The sequence below is a fragment of the Dunckerocampus dactyliophorus genome, chromosome 10 (genome assembly GCF_027744805.1).
Source record: "Dunckerocampus dactyliophorus isolate RoL2022-P2 chromosome 10, RoL_Ddac_1.1, whole genome shotgun sequence".
Taxonomy (NCBI): domain Eukaryota; kingdom Metazoa; phylum Chordata; class Actinopteri; order Syngnathiformes; family Syngnathidae; genus Dunckerocampus; species Dunckerocampus dactyliophorus.
In genome coordinates this window covers 27,448,702-27,465,071 of record NC_072828.1, presented here as the reverse complement: position 1 = coordinate 27,465,071, position 16,370 = coordinate 27,448,702, and the positions used below count along the sequence as shown (strand labels likewise).

The window sequence follows — 16,370 nt, the reverse complement described above, 5'->3', positions numbered from 1 at the left end:
CTTGCTTGGATCGCGTTGTGGTCCCCCCCCGTCTGCGGTGATGGCGCTATTGAATTTGTCTCCGAGTGGATGCCACGGTTGTCACATGAGCGGCGAGTAAACAAGAAACGGAGTGAAAGTGGTAAGAACGAGCGGAGGTAGTGAAGTCGGTGATGGCTCCCTGGGCTGCAGTAACGCAATGAGCAAAGCCAGTCGCCATCAGGCTGGCATGTAAAACACAGACGCTAGAGGGAACGCGCAAGACACTGTAGCTGTCGACAAACACACACACACAAATCTCCGAAGGCCTATGCATGTCAGTATGCCAAAAACACTGTGGCAATGAAAGCAGAGGCTTTAGGGAATACACGAGAGAGATGAACACCACTATCCGCTTCTCGTCTTATGTATCCTCTTCTCTTCTGTGTGTTCTCTCCTTTGTTGACTTCACATCCCCGTTCATACCCCACGGGTACTTCTTCATGGGTACACCCATCACGGCATTCTCCAATCTTGTGGGTAAATAACAGAGATGCTCGATATTGGCATCGAATGTACCGATATTCTCCAGCACTTCATTCCCGTTATCAACTACGCATGCACCGATCGCTTCAACGGCCGATTGCACGCCGCTGATTTCCTTCATTTCGGGGGATCGGCGATCGGTCGATCCTTACATATGAAACCGATCTTGCGCGTGCATTTAAAACAGCAAGTTTGGATTGTTTCACAGGTATTGTTTCATGCGTTTCAACAAAATAAGATTGGAAGATTGAAGGTGTATGCTGGTATTGACCAAAATCAGAATCAGCAGGTCGGGTTTTTTTAAAGATCAGCGATCGGCCAGAAAATTGTAATCGGTGCGCCCCTAATGTCAACCGATACTGATATCCTTTTACTGTTTATTACTGTCGCAAATAAACACTGTGCAAAATAATTAGACAAATACCACAATATGCAAAGTTATAGAAAAAGTGTGAGAGCTAATTTAAGAATTGATTTATTTAACACAATCCAGACCAAATCATGATCAACTAAAACAAGTTCATCTACTATCAACAAGTAAGACAGGTTAGACTTGATGAATTCAATAATAAGAATCCAATTATAGATCTGTCAGTTAAAGCTGCAACAATTAATGAACGATTAATCATTTATCAAATTAATCGACCACTATTTTGGTATTCAAATAATTGTTTTTTTTGTTACTTAAAAATGTAAATATCTTCTGTCATCCATGAAAGTTCACCTATTGTCTTTGTGTTTTAGGCAAAAGAAGATATCATCAATGATATCATATTAAAAGGATTTCAGCAACGGGCACATTTTCCAGCTAAACATGAAATAATATTTTCAATAATAATAATAGGTCAAAGCCATCACACAGTTGACTGTTTTTCTACATAACTAGCTGCTACCAGCGAACGGATAACTTTTATTATAGATGTAGACATCTTACCGCTGAATTAGCTTATCCGTAAACAGAATAATCAAAACGAAAGTTGCATTTCTGGGTGTCGCTCGCGACGCCGTCTCTTCGCCACTTAATCTTTGCTGCGGAGGCACAACAGCCAATCAGGGTCAAATGGCTGATGTCATATGACATCTGCAAAGTGATGACGTGACGTGGGTGACACATGCGATCCCCTGGCCTCGGGCTTAACCGATTACTCGATTAGTTGAAACAAAAAGCTTGAGATGAATTGACTAAGAAAATAATCGATATTGTTGTTCAAAGTGAAATTTAAAGGCTCATGTCAAATCATGCAAGCTGGGCATGCACAGTAGAACTTGAATGGGGTCCCGGCACCTTTACTGTGTGCATAGTACAGTGAATCCGTGAAGACGTGTTCTGTCTGAACTACTGAACTGCACTGCTGCTAGAACCAGGCTAAGACACCAGGTGACTTTTGGCCCTCAAAGACAGATACGCAAAATAGATAGATAGCGTTTACAGCACGGCTTATAAATAGGAATGGTTAAACGTTGGTAATGATAACGTTGGGAGTACAGATGAGTGTTGCCTGCTTGTTATTTTGGTTTGTTTCAAGTCTTTTTATAGATGTTTGAGATGTGCTCCGCTCGTGTGTGTGCCTCTAATCTCCATGACAGTCTCATAAATCAATCAGAGCCCACTGAGGTTGCATTTACTCCGCATCGGGGTTTAAATGTGAGTCTTATACCAGGTAATGCAGACTACCCGGCGGGGCTGAGGTGAAACACAATGAAATCAACAGCTGTAGATTTGCACACGCCCACACGCACAAAGACTAGATTACCCTGTCTCGCGCTGACTAACACAAACGCACGCACGCAAACGCTCGCAGAATCCGACGAGCAGATCGCTATTTCCATATGCAGATCCTCAGGGCGAAGGCGAACGTGCTCTCTGCCCGCTTGTTTGCATTTTTCAATTGCAGACGGGGCTGAGTCATTCAGCAGAAAATCAGATGATGGCATCAAGACATCTCACGCAGAGGCAAACACGGTTCTAGTCATCCTGTGTTTGGTCTCAGTCATCCGATTCCTGACTGGAACAGCTCAGCATACCACGTTGAATTGGAATTTGGAACCCATATGAATTGCTGAATGTAAAAAATCAAAAAGAGCTGCTTCATTTTTGGCTTACCTTCAGGCATGTTTCCATGTTATGTGATGCAAACATCCCGTGCCCGCTGAGAAATCTGGCCCCGTGCCGATATCCTGGATGTGGTTAAACACAGACAGACTCGGTGCTCTTAACATTTACAAACGAGTAAGGCACCTTTCCAAGGTACGACGTCATGATGTTCTCATGCGTAACTTTTGATTGTGAGAAAACGATACGCGGTATATCATTGCTTGTGTCAGATTTATTGCCTTTATTGACTTCATCCAAACAGCGGAGTTGGGGTTTACGCTGTCAGGAGCTTAAATGACTGCAGGATGATGTCAGCATCAGACATGTGACACTGTGATTAGTGTCCCGCGAGAAGCGCTAATTTCACACGACAAGACGACAATTTCAGACAACCTCGCGGCGGGGATGACTCCGACTGAGCGATACCGTTTTTAAGGGGGATGAAGCAACGAAAGCTTTGCGTCAGGCTATGAAGTACTCCTTGTAAAAAAAAAAAAAAAGAAAAAAAGAAAAAAAAGTAAAACATCAACGTCAGCTAGCGCACAGACTCAGAAGTCTGTTATTAAGTCACGAGTCAGCAGTCTTGTGAGTGCGGCACATGCATGAAGATAACAGAGCACATGTTCAACGAAGAGGCACGGGGGGACAGGAAGATAAATGCGGAACGCTACGGACGGCAGAATAAGGCTTTTACATTCTCTTGTCACAGCTTAATGTTAAGTACTATGCAGCGTAGCAACCAGAAGGTTGAGTGTTCAAAGCAAGCATAAGTACTGTGCATGCGTGAGCTGGAACTCTATCCCGTTTGCACCGGGCAAATCCGCACAGAAAGAAATCACACTGATCCTGGCAAGAAATGGATTTCTGAAGCCAACAATCAGTGAATTGGTGTAGGAAGGTAATGGCAGGAGCCACTGTAGCAAATGCTCATGGTTTGTCTCTATGTGTTTATATGTTGTACCGTTTGCTTCTGTGTTGAACTGTCACTAGTGGTTGATGAAGGGGCTGCAGTTTACTCCATTGCAACTGAACACAACCTTCTATGGAACCCCTGGGACGGTGCGCATATGTACGCATGTAAATGGTCAGTTTCAGGATGTTTGAAGGGCCTGCGGGTTGACCAACCTGTTTTTAGAAGGATTTCATACACAAAAATGCATTGCAAAGCAGTGTTTTCAACAGGACTGTCATCTATCTGTGGTGGGGGGTCGCGGCATCATCATCTAATCGGCCACAATGCCAATTATATGTGTAACAACATATTTTACATATGCACATTTGATCTATTTTACATACGCAGCAACATACTTTACATATGCATTTGGAAATAAGGGAAGTTTACCGAAAAATAAGGGAAACACACTCATTTAGAAACAGTCATTAATGCTTCACATAGAGTAGATCTCTTAAACAGCGCCTACAGAAAGCGGCGGAGTGAAAGGCGTTACCGATCGTAGTGTAAGCAAAGGCGGACACTTTCAGAGTAAAATTATTCAAAATAAAAGCCTTAACAAGTAGTGCCAAGTCTACCTTTGGCGGTCTAAGTGAATGCATGGGAACCTGCAATCAGTGCAAAGATTTTACCAAATTTTCCTGATATGGAAAAAAAGTGCACTAAATAATATAAATAATAATTCAATTAAAAATGAGCATAAATTCATTAAAAGTGAGCAACAGAAGCATCAGCGAGCATGCATAAAATGTGTTTTGTATGCAACAAATGCATGCAACAAACAATGGTACGTTTCTCTGCAAAACATGCGCTGACAATGAAAATAAAAGTTTACATTTGCACTAAATTTTGTGTTTAATTATTATATCATATTTTGTGGTTTTGGGGACAAAATGTATCTTTTTTATTTGTTATTATTTGTTAATATTTTTAACTTAATTTAATTATTATTTATGAATTTAATAATGCATTTTAATGCATTATTTTAGTCCAAAATTATAAATGTGATGAAATGTGGCCACTTTATCTTTTTGTTAAAGTAGTACACTTTGACCGGGCAGTTGGAGAGAAATCAATGTTTTGGGTTACTAGTAGGCTAGTAAAGTTAGTTATAAAAGTAGTTTACTAGTTTACTTATATATCCAGTGACTTCGTTCAGACATCATTCAGTCTTACTCAGGACGTCTTTTTTTTACTGTCGATCTGCTGCATCTAACTGACTCGAAACATCGAAAAAGTGACTTTTGTTGCAAATGCAACATGCAAACCAAGCAGCGGCTCCAGTTTCAGTTCTTCATATTCACGTACACGACAGCATCCAAACTGCAGGAGGACAGCGCCGAAGGAATTAACATAAGCGCACGGTCATGCACATGCACGAATGTGTACGTACTCGCATAAACATGGGCGAGCACACCTGGTTTTACAGACAGTCGCCCCCAGGGCTACCTGTTCGTCAGATCCTCTTTGCTTTGTAATTAGGAGCGTTACTGCGAGAAGGAGATGGGAAGGAGGGTGGAAGTGGGGCGGGAGGGGGCTTAGGGGAAGGGATGAGAGAACGATGGGGGAAGGGGCAAAGAGCGGAGGGGGCAAAGACAAAGAGGTCCGTTCCATCAGCGGTACAGGAACTGGGCTAGACTTCATGAGCCCTTGAATAAGGCAACAGCGTGAGTGGTTGCAACAACACACACGAAATGCAATTTGCACAACTCCTAGCGTCTCCCTTGCTGCGATCAAAGTCTGACTGCAGCTGCTGCGCAGGCACAAAACCTCTAACAGAAAATTAAATATATGCTTGTTTTATTTATCACTGCGCCATGTCACAAATTACCTCTCTTACATAAAGAAAAAAAGGGATGTTGCTGCATCTCCAGCAGCGCTGAGGCTGACGAGGGTGGAAATAATTGAGGGCAAGCGCCTTGTGACAAACGCAAAGGGCAAAGACAGTTCATCAGACTTCTCCACTGAGAGCAACCATGCACAAGGAAGATTAAACGAGGGGAAGGGAAGGTAAGCAGATCGCTGTTTGCTCGGCTTCGGGAGTGCAACCCTGTTAGCACAAACGCAAGGCAAATCTCTTGTGTGACAGCCATTGTGGCATGACTGACACAGAGTGCTAGTGGGGTGAAGTATGTGTGTGCGGATGGAGGATTGGGGGGGGGCATCCGTCATTGAAGGCAAGTCCGTTCAGGAATTCCACAGAGGAATCACCTCCTTGGCCTGTTGATGTCACAGCAACCAATTATCGCCCTTGTGTGTGTGTGTGTGTGTGTGCGCGCTAAAAGGGAGGTCTTGCCAAAAAATAGGGGTTTCTGGGGGGTGGACTTCTCCTAATCATGGCTCTCTGGCCCCGTACAAAGGCAAAAAGGCTGCCTGAACAATTTGAATTTCAATAGCGGCTCTCCTCCTGCTCTCTTTTTGTCCCTCCTCTTCCTCTTTCTGTGCCACGGCTCCTCCGCGGATGACAAAAGGCGAGGCAACAAAGATTGCGCACAAAGCAATCAGGCTAATAGCGCTAATAAGTTGAGCGCGGGGTCCTCACACTCTGTGTTGACACATTTCACTGTTTCTGTGTCTAAACAGAGGCTTGAGTGTTTGGCAACCAGGCGCCGCAGTATTTTAATGGAGTGGCCACCCCATGCCAGGTTTCCATGTGCTCGTTGTGTTTGACTGCGGAGCAACGCAACAAAAGCAAGTCGGAGAAAAAGGTCGGGGGGAGATAATTAAGCCGTGGAGGAGGAGGAGGAGGAGCCCCGGAGGGAAGGAGTCATTACGGGTTTTAAAAGGCCCTTCATGTGACTTTTTTACTCATCTTCCAACCTTCATCATTTACTACTACAGTACGTCCATTCAGAGGAAGAGGAGATTGTCATTGGAACATTCTCATAGCATCGTAGGCCTCATGAAGATTAGGGGTGGAAACGGTGCCAATTAGGGGTGTTCCAGTCCAATATTGATATCTGATATTGGGCCGATATCAGCCAAAAAAAAAGTACAGTGTTCCCTCGTTTATCGCGGGGGATAGGTTCCCAAAAATAGCCCGCAATAAGTGAAATCCGCAAAGTAGCCAACTTTGTTAACAATGATTATACTGTATATGTTTTAAGGCTGGAAAACCCCCTCACCGTACACTTTATACATTTTTATCAGATAGGCTTTAACATTTTCTCACATTTCTCTTGTGTTTAAACACACTCAAAGTTCTAATTCTGTTTGAATTTTAATGATCAATGATCCTCGTATTCCTCCATGAACCGAAGATTCATTTATTCCGTATCTAATGGCGCTCTACAGCCGCAACGTCCACCTCCCTTCAGCATGTCCAGAAGTCCAACTTATTGTGCGGCGGTTGGCTTCCTCTGCCTTTTGCGTGCAGAACGTCTCGTCGACAAACTTGCAGAAACGCAACGACTGCAAGCTGTTTGCTAGCATGACGCAGAGGGGGCGGCATGAAGGAGATTGATTGACAATGATCTACAGCCAATCAGGACGCAGAGGACAATGGGCGGTGCAGACAGAAGACAGAGCGAAGACAGCGAGACGCCACTAAGCACGAAACTACAACACTCAAGTTCCCACAATGCAATTCTACTTAAAAGGTCAGGCTCGCTAAGAGCGTTCATACGCTATATATAAAAAAAAGCACTAAAATTGCACTAAAAAGTAAGGTGAACCGCAATGGAGTGAGTGTATCGGGTTGTATCAGCCTGCATCTAAAATGTCCGATATCGGCACTCTGTCCAGCACGCCGATCCAGCAGCGGCTGGATGGAGCCCACAATATCGCAACAAATTTTCGTAACTGTCACAGCAAAACCATCAGCGATACAGAACACATAATGTACATTTCACAGTTCTTCTGTTTATATGCACACATGCACAATTTCAGCAGAAATCCATCATGGATACACATTGATACACAATTGTGTATTGATACACAATTCAATTAAAGTTGTTGTAAGGTTGATACTCGGAATTCTGTTTTTTGTGAATGCACCACAACAAGTGCTGTCTTGTATGATCGTGTCGGCGCCAGACGGTCAGTGTTGAACAATAAAGTTTAAAAAGAGCATCAAACTCAGTGTGTCTCTTTCGGGACGTTGCATTACTTGCAAGACGTCACCGACCGCTACTTCATTTTTCAGTCCGGTTACTTTCGTTATGTTGGCACTGGTGCTGTTATGACACCGAGTTTCGGTCTAATGAACATTGGGATGTTCAAAAATGCACAGTAGTGTGCTAAAATCTGAGTCTTTAATTTACTCTATGAGATTTGAAGTTGTAGCAATGCTATATTTACCTTTTTTGGTGGAAAAACAAGTTAGTTAGACAATGAAAAACCGTTCCATTGATGCCATATGGTGAAATTATTTCTGAAAACAGTCATTAAAACCATGACTACAAAAGTACTCTGAGAGCGCAGACCTCCACCAAGCGCATTTTTTGTGGAGTTATATGCACAAATGCCAAAAATGGTCCTATCTCACAATCTTAAAGGTGATAAAACGGTGTAAAATGGTGTAAAACGGTGATCTGGGTCTCCCCCAAAATGTAATCAGTTCTTCCATATCCCATTTCCGACAAATCCTGAAAATTTAATCCAAATCCATTCAGACCTTTAACTTATTTTGAACACAAACAAACAGATAAACGCCGGCAAAAACATAACCTCCGTGCAGTGCTTGGAGGAGGTACAAATAACGGTGGCCTTAGACTTTGTCTATGGAAAATTATACAGTGCTGTGCCAAACTTTGTTTTAGGTTGAACTGATTGTTTGAAATGCTCCATTCAGAGTGATCACTTTCTGCATTTTTCTTTTGGAAAGACATGTAAAGAGACAGCCTTAGTTTCGGGCTAATCTGGACAATCCAGACTAGAAATCTGTGTGTTGTTGCAGGCACATCCAAACCACTACCTGCTGGGATGTCGCCACATTCCCCTCCCTCTTTAGTCTTTCTATTCGTGCCTTCTTTCCCCTTTCTTCCTTCTTGCTAGAAGTTCTTGGTAGAACAAAGACATATTTTAAGAAGCTTTGTGTGTGTGTTTGTGTGAGTGTGCGTGGATGCGGCCATAGGGACGGATGCTTCGGTGCCCTCCCCTGTTATTAGGCCTGCCCTGTCATTACGGGATTAGAGTGGGGGTGAAGGGATGCTTTGCGTGTACCTGCCGTACGTGTGTGTATGTGTGTGTGTGCGCACTTGCCTTTTTGTGATCTCTCCAGGCATTCTGATTTTTGTGTCACGCAATCAGGGCATGCAAAGAAGACAACTGCCACCGCCATGCTTGTTATGCTAATCCCAGGTGCATTTGACCTCAATCGTAAATATTACGTCGCTAAAGCGATCCCCGTGTTACTCAAACAGGGACATGCTAGTTGAACAGCTCGGAAAACTCTTGTGTATGCCGCAAGTGACATCTATCACACAAACACACCTAGAGATCAGCAAAAAGGAAGAACAATTGAAAATGGGTCATGTCAACAAAAGTACGCAACAGATGAGAAGCGTCAGCGACTCAGGTTGTGCTTCTTTGTTTTACATCTTTTTTTTTTTCACGTGAGCATTTGTCTGATTGACCTTGTTTGCTTTTCTATCTCCTCTAAGCTGCAATTATGCCACATGTCAGCTCACATATCCCGGAACTGGAAAAAGTGAAGTGAAGTCATAGAAAGGGAAAAGGCAGACCGAAGCATGTTGTGTGTATGGGGGAGGGGGGGGTATCATATTGACATTACGCTTGTTTTTCCATTCAACCTGCCCTTCTGGTTCTGCACTATTTTACATTTTACTTCAATTCACCAAATATGGGCATTGTGACCAAAATATCACACAAAAACCATTCAAGTGACCAACAGGGAGGGGTCATCCAGGGATTTCATTTTGGCCCATTGACTTAGAATCGGTGCTCCACTTTGGACACAATGCATGGCTTTGCACCAAACACACACACACACACACACACACACACACACACACACACACACTCGTGGATCCATACAAGCTCAAACCTGATGAGCTTCAACAATGCAGATGCATCAGGAAAAAGGGGAGGGTGTGTGTATGTGTGTGTGTGTGTGTGTTAGTGCTGCATACACACTCCCGAATGATCCAAGCCACAAAGTCAAACTGCACAGGTGTGCGTTTTGCATATCTCCCTTTCATTTCCCCACATCTCGTTCGTTCTCCCTCGTCGTTACCTCCTCTTCGCACCGGCTGTTGTACTGTGTGTGTATGTGTGTGTGTGTGTGTGTGTAGTGTGCCATCCTCAGCAAGGTCAGCTCTAATGATAAGCTTGGCACAACACAACACAACACAACATCTCAGCCATAGTAATAATAAAACGCAACAGTCAGTGGAGGTGTGTCTTTGTCAGCACTCAACTTACTTCCTACCTGCGTAGCTATCAGCAGCAGGACTCAAATCACGCATTGTCATGTTATGAGTCATGGGAAGTTCTGCGGCAAATTCCCACCGAAGCGCTTTTGGAGATGAAAACACAAGTAGGCACTTGTTTGGGACACAAAGAGTGCGCGTGGACAAAAGCAAACTGCCTCCGTGATTTTTTTTTTTTTCCTCTAAGCATTTTCAGCATCAGCACGGCGGCAGAGAATGGTTGACAAAGCAGGCTGGCTTTGACTTTGTACAGCTGCGTGTATTCACTTTAGCCTCCCAGAGCCACTCCCACAGAGACAGTCCTCAGAGGCCTGACAGTTACAGACCATTCCGCCTCGGGGACCAAGCCACAGCTACACACATGTTATTTTTCACAAAAAACATTTTCAACACTAGTTCTCAACAGTCACACGTTCATGTCCGAAGCACTAAGTCAAAGCACAAGGGTCTGTAATTCGTAAGGAATTCTCTGCTGTGGGCGCATGCCAAATATACAGCCATAAGTCACAAGAAGGTGTTGGAGTTGAAGGATGTTTGTCACCTTTGGTGCTCCTGAATGCAGCAGTGGGCTCAAGTCTTAAAGTGAACCGCGCTTGTTTCTTTACCTGGGAACATTTATTGAAAAGTGTTGACACAAACCTCTTCATCAAGTCGTCAAGTAGATCAGACATGGGCAAATTACGGCCCGTGGAAAGAACATTTTCAAAAAAATTTGTTATTTTAACATAAAAGCTGAAGCTGGCAATAGGTTTTACGATGCTTTTTTTGATTACAGTTAGTCTTACGTGATTTAAATTAGGGATATCAGACTCGATAAAAATGTAATATCGGCCAATATCGGTATCAGGTTTTTTCCCGATAATGAAAACTGATTTTTTTTTAAATGCTGTATATAGGTCTATAAGTTCCCATATTTTCCGGCATGCTACTGTTGACCTCATCAAACCGTGTCGTGTAGCGTGTAAACAGCTGTGGGTAGCTAGTAACAAGCTTGCTCACAATTGAGAGTTGGACAATATCGGCAAAAAAGCCAACATTGGACATCCCTAATCAAAAGAATTCCGCTGGTTTCTGAATCGCTGCGCTTTCCGAGCGATATACTGTTCATTACGGTGATCATAGGGACTGCGCCACAGCCTTTGATAGAAAGCGGAATGGGTGGGGGTCTTTACAGAGCAGTGTGAGCCTATGTGACGGAGAGGGACAGAGCAGCAAGCTTTCTGCAGAAAAGTGACATTTTATCTGACGTTTGGGTGCTTTTTACAGTTTGATTTCATGTTTCACCGTGGTGTTTGTCACATTTTTGCCGTGTTTTTGCTCGATTGCAAAACAGGGAAGTAAACACGGAGAGATGTTCACATATTTTATCCCAAATGTACATGCTGATTCAAAATTCAATACGAATCATTTTTTTGAGGTGGTCTGTCATCATGCACTAGTGTAACACTTTTAGCATGCAGGAATGCATGCATAAGGTGTTGCGTTATACATCATTTACACCCATGCAATTGTATCTACTGTATCTACCTCCTGCCAGAGTAGGGAGTTCTGTTGACAGAAAAAAAACACTGAGGAGGAAAAGGCAGGGGCAAAATAATAAGAACAGCAAGGAGAACGTAACAAAAACAGCTGTAATTTTACGAGAATAAAGTCCAAATATTGCGAGGGAAAGTTGTATATTAAAGTTGAAATATGAAAGAAAAAATATATAATATATTATAAATATAATATAATAAATATTATATAAGTTGTAATATTATGAAAAAAAACAAACAAATAAGTTGTCATTTTTGGAAAATGAGGTTGGGGAAAAAGTTATAATAAGTCAAACTATTATGAGATTAAAGTGGTAATATTACGAGAAGAACATTTACCAAAAACTATTTTATAAGAAAGTTGAAATATATGGAAAATTAAAAAAAAAAAAAACAGGAAAAATGGGGAAAAAAGAGCAAAGACAGAAGTTCATACTAATAATCTGCTTTTCCACCTTTATCGATATCACAAAGCTGAGATGCAGGTTTTTCTTGAAATATAAATAACCTCTTAGCATATCTTTGCAAAATATCAAAGTGTCCCTTGCATCCTTTCATTTTTCAGCCCTCAGTGGAAAAGGTTTGGACACCCCCGGCCTTTAAACACAACTTTCTGTCCATGATCAAGAGTAGCACATCCCACTAGCTAGCGCCAACTAGCAGCGCCATTTCATCATTTCAGACTACCTCGCAGCACAGCACGGTGGTAGAGATAATCACGGCGGCACCATGCCGCACCTTGAGCTCCAGGTAATAAAAGACTCCACATTTATTATGCTCCCTTCCTGCGAGCACAATACTGACAGCATAGCCATCAGAAAAAGAAGCCAGAGCGTAGGAGATTGAGTTTAAGCAAGGGAAAGTGTGCATTGCACACCGTATTGTGCTTTTAAGTGCGTATCTTTGTTTGCAAGTCAAGAGTCAAAGGATGTCCGTTTGACACAAAGCGGATCTTTACTAGATGGCACACATAGCTGTTTTCTTCTCTCACTTCCTCCTGTGTAAACGCAGATGTCTAATTAAGGCTAATTGGTTGAACAAAGAGATGCAATAAAATGGTCCACATCACTTCACAGATCTCCCACTAAGATCTCCTTCTCCCGTCTGGAGATCTTCCGCTCACACGCACAAACACGTGCAGTGCTTCTTTGTCTTACCCACCGCGATACCGCTGCAAACAAGCACTTTGGATCATTTAAGATAGTCAGTTATCAGATTCCGACGCGGAAAACCTCATTGGAGTTTTATGACTCTATTTTTTATTGCTCTAATCTGTCACCGGGTTCCTCTTTGTCTGACCTGGATGTTCTGTGTTCATTTTCAGAGACACTGATGGACACCAAGTGGGCCACGACAGAATTAGCCTGGACTTCGCACCCTGAGACCGGGGTAAGTTTATTGTGCAGCTTGTCTGATGCATAGATGTGACACAATTTTATTTTGCATGAAGTGAATCTTTCGGCAAAAGCCACTTGTGTGAATCTCGACGCTACCAGTTGCCAAAACCGTGCTAGATTTCCTTTGATAAAGATTTCGTGTCTCGCGAGATCAAAACGTGACGAGTTTTCTGCCTTGCGATGATAAGTAACTAAATTAATCACAAATGAAAATGAACTGGATCATTTTGCCGGCCTCCGTATGTTGCCATGTGCATGTGAAAGATGTTGGAAATGCTACATGCAGAGTTCTAAATGAATCAGGCACCCCCACACATTGTTTTAATAATTAAACCATACTAGCTACTATTTTCTAAGCAATTTTCTATGCACATGTCATGTTTACGCCAGCAGAGGGTGCGTCATGGTGCTGAGTGATTCAATAGGGAAACGGTACCGATTAGCGGGTTTATAAAACGTATAAATACATCTTTGGTATTGAACGAGTTAATAAGCAAGCTCAGTCATGAGAAGACGCTAACTCTGGATCACCCTCCATCGTTTCCCAGTCATTTTTATTGGTTACGCAGTGCTCCCTCGCCGTCTGTCTAGTCTCTCGCCTCCAACAGGCAAGAAGAAAGGTCACTCTGTGCATTGGTTTCAGCACCTACATGAAATTGGTGCGCGTCCACAGAGGGTGTAGTTGAATACATCGCCAAAGAAACGCTGCTCTTTAGCCAGCATTTCAAGAAATGCTCCAAACGTTTTATAGACAGTACGAATTGCTTGTGAGAAAATACTTGTCACAAATGGCAATTTCACAACTTTACAGCATGAAAGATGACATATTAAAGGAAGTAATGCATTATTAAGATATTATTACTATTATTATTATTATTATTATCATAACATTAGTGGTTTATTGTGTGTCAAAAAATGCCGACGATAATAAGGTTTAGCGTCAATTTGTGCTACAATAAACATTTCAAAATGCACCTGCATTGTTTGTAAAAAAAAAAAAACGTTGTTCAGTCATATTTTTTCATTGTACTTTTTAAAAAAACTCGACCCAATCTCTTGTGTAGGGTCATGACACCCCTACTAAGCAGCACAGCGTTTTTGGTTCTTTCGCTTTCATTTCATTTCATTCTGTGTTAGTAATTTAGTGATTTATTGCTGGATTTACACCCTTCATGTGTTCTGTGTACATGACGTAAGTGTTAACTTAGGTATGAATTCCGACTTGCACTAAAATTCGACTCTCAACGCGTTCTAATCTAAGCCGACCACCTCTAGGTGATATTCTTGTACACGTGTGTCTGCCTGCCCACCTTTCATCAACAAAGCACCCAACAGGATATGTCTAAGTATTCAAACAGATGTTAGCATCGAAAAAGGCTGCACTGAGATCCAAATGCTACAGATGTTCCGCTCTACCTGCCTCAATACAATTCAAAGGTAAAAAGAGATGATTTTCCTCATGAAATAACCCCGGAAGACGAACATACTTCTTGGCATTGACCTGCAGCATCTCCCGGCATCGGGGTCTGCCGCACACAAAGTACCAGTGACAGTTTCATGGTTTTTTCCCATGTGTTTTTCACAATGGGTTAAAGAGGAGTCTTGACCTCTCCTCGACTATACTTCAAAGCCCGCCAGCACTCCTCCCCATGCCTTTGTGTGGCCCCTTTTACTGTGGCCCTTATGTTCTGAAAGGTGGGGCCCTCATTTTTTTTATATTTTGTTTACACCCCAACGTACGGAGAGGGGAATTCCACCCCAGCTGTTCCAAGTCATCCACCCTTCATAGTCTCCTTTGGCTTCTCTTCTGCTGTTTAATGGTGCCAGATTCTCCAGCCGAAACAATCAGATGGACAAACCCCCACCATTGGCTTTGCCTCCTCACAGCCGTCCATCTTCCTCTCCCTCATTAAGCTTCAATGTGGCAGAAAAGGACCAATTCAAAGCAGCATATAAAAAAAAACAACTCCTTGAGCAACAGATGCTCCTTTTCAAGTGAAGGACAGTTCAAAGGGAGCTTAGGTGGCATTTATCCTGGATGTCTCTTGCCACAGGAGATGCGTGTTATCAAATATTGAAGAATCGTTTTGGTTTGTATTCTTCGACGTGCTGCTGTTTATGGCTGATTGTTTCAGAGGAGCCAAGACAGTGGCTGAGATGACATAGTGAGAGAAGTGAGACAGAAAAGTCAAATCCAGAACCCCGAAACCTCAAAATAGACCCACTAACAAACAGACTACACTATCCCGGGAGGCTCTCCAGGCTCGTCTGAGTCACGACGTCTCTGTCTTACAGTGTTGCACAACACAGACATTCCCCATACCCATTTGTGACATCACAAATCCAGTATTGTGCAGCACATATGCTGATGTTGCTGCATCTAAGACTGAAGTAGAGTTGTAGGCAAAAAGGAAATCATGTTTATGTGTCCAAACAGACTCCTTTACTTTCATTGCTCATGTTCTGACAGAGCAGGCTAGAAAGGCATTTCTCCAAGCCGCGTCTACGTAATCTACACTGCTTGCCTGCTGTAAATCCATCGACTTACGATCTTATTAACTCACTCAATCGCAGACATTTTTTCAAAGGCTATCCCTTCAGTACCGGCCATTTTAGCTGATTTTGACTGATCTTTCAAGGCGCGCAGAGTGTTGTGTTCTATGGCGATGTAAACGTGGGACCTACCACAAGAAAGAGTAGGCCGTTGTCTTTCATCAGAAAAGAAAATTTTGTTTCTACATTTCCCCGTTATTTAGTAATCAGCAGCAGAACATAAGTAAGTTTCAGGAAAATATCAGATCCTGACTAAAAAAAGGAGAAAAACATCTTCTTGTGAAAAGATGCATTTCAACTTTCGCTTTGACAAAAATATTTCTTGCTTTTGTGACAGCTCAAATATCTAAACAACTATACCAACATAAAAAACACAAAAAAGGGGTTGTTTTACATCAAAATAACAATTTATTTACAAACGTAACGCCATGACTTATTCACAATTTTTGCATTTAGAACTCAACTATGTGCGTGTGCATGCATGAAAATTTCCCTACAATGCATAACCTTCTGCACGCTACACTCCTCCACACTCTCTCACTTCCTCCTCCCTGCCATGTGTGATTCTTCACTGAAATGATCTCTGCTCTCATCAAATGCACTTCTGCCACCTTGTGGTCGTTTTTATGGCTTAAAAGTGCTCAGAAATGTTAACGCATTAGTGCAAAGTTGCATCATCACCGCTTTTTGCCTCTCACGCAAAAAAACTTAAAAGACGTATAAATACGTTGTTGGGATCAGGCATCCAGGATTATAAAAACGTGAAAGAGGTCATTTGTGTTCTCCTCGCTGTACGTTTTGAGGCCGGATTGACTGTCGAAGTTCGTGCTTTGGTAGCCAAACAAACATTTAATCTCAACTCACACAACTACGGTGTGTTGAAGGACCGCTGGACAAAGCACAAAAAATCTCAACGTTGGTTGAAAAAACAATCATTGAAGC

At 42.5% G+C, this 16,370-nt stretch overlaps 1 protein-coding gene across 15 annotated transcripts in view; it reads left to right on the top strand.

Moving 5' to 3' along the window:
- Positions 1-16,370, top strand: part of LOC129189368 (ephrin type-B receptor 3-like) — a 74,430-nt gene that overhangs the window by 24,050 nt on the left and 34,010 nt on the right. For all 15 annotated transcript variants that reach the window (XM_054791018.1, XM_054791013.1, XM_054791009.1 and 12 more), the window contains exon 2: positions 12,803-12,867. In XM_054791018.1, coding sequence (XP_054646993.1) covers positions 12,803-12,867 — 65 coding nt within the window. The remainder of the gene's footprint in view (positions 1-12,802; positions 12,868-16,370) is intronic.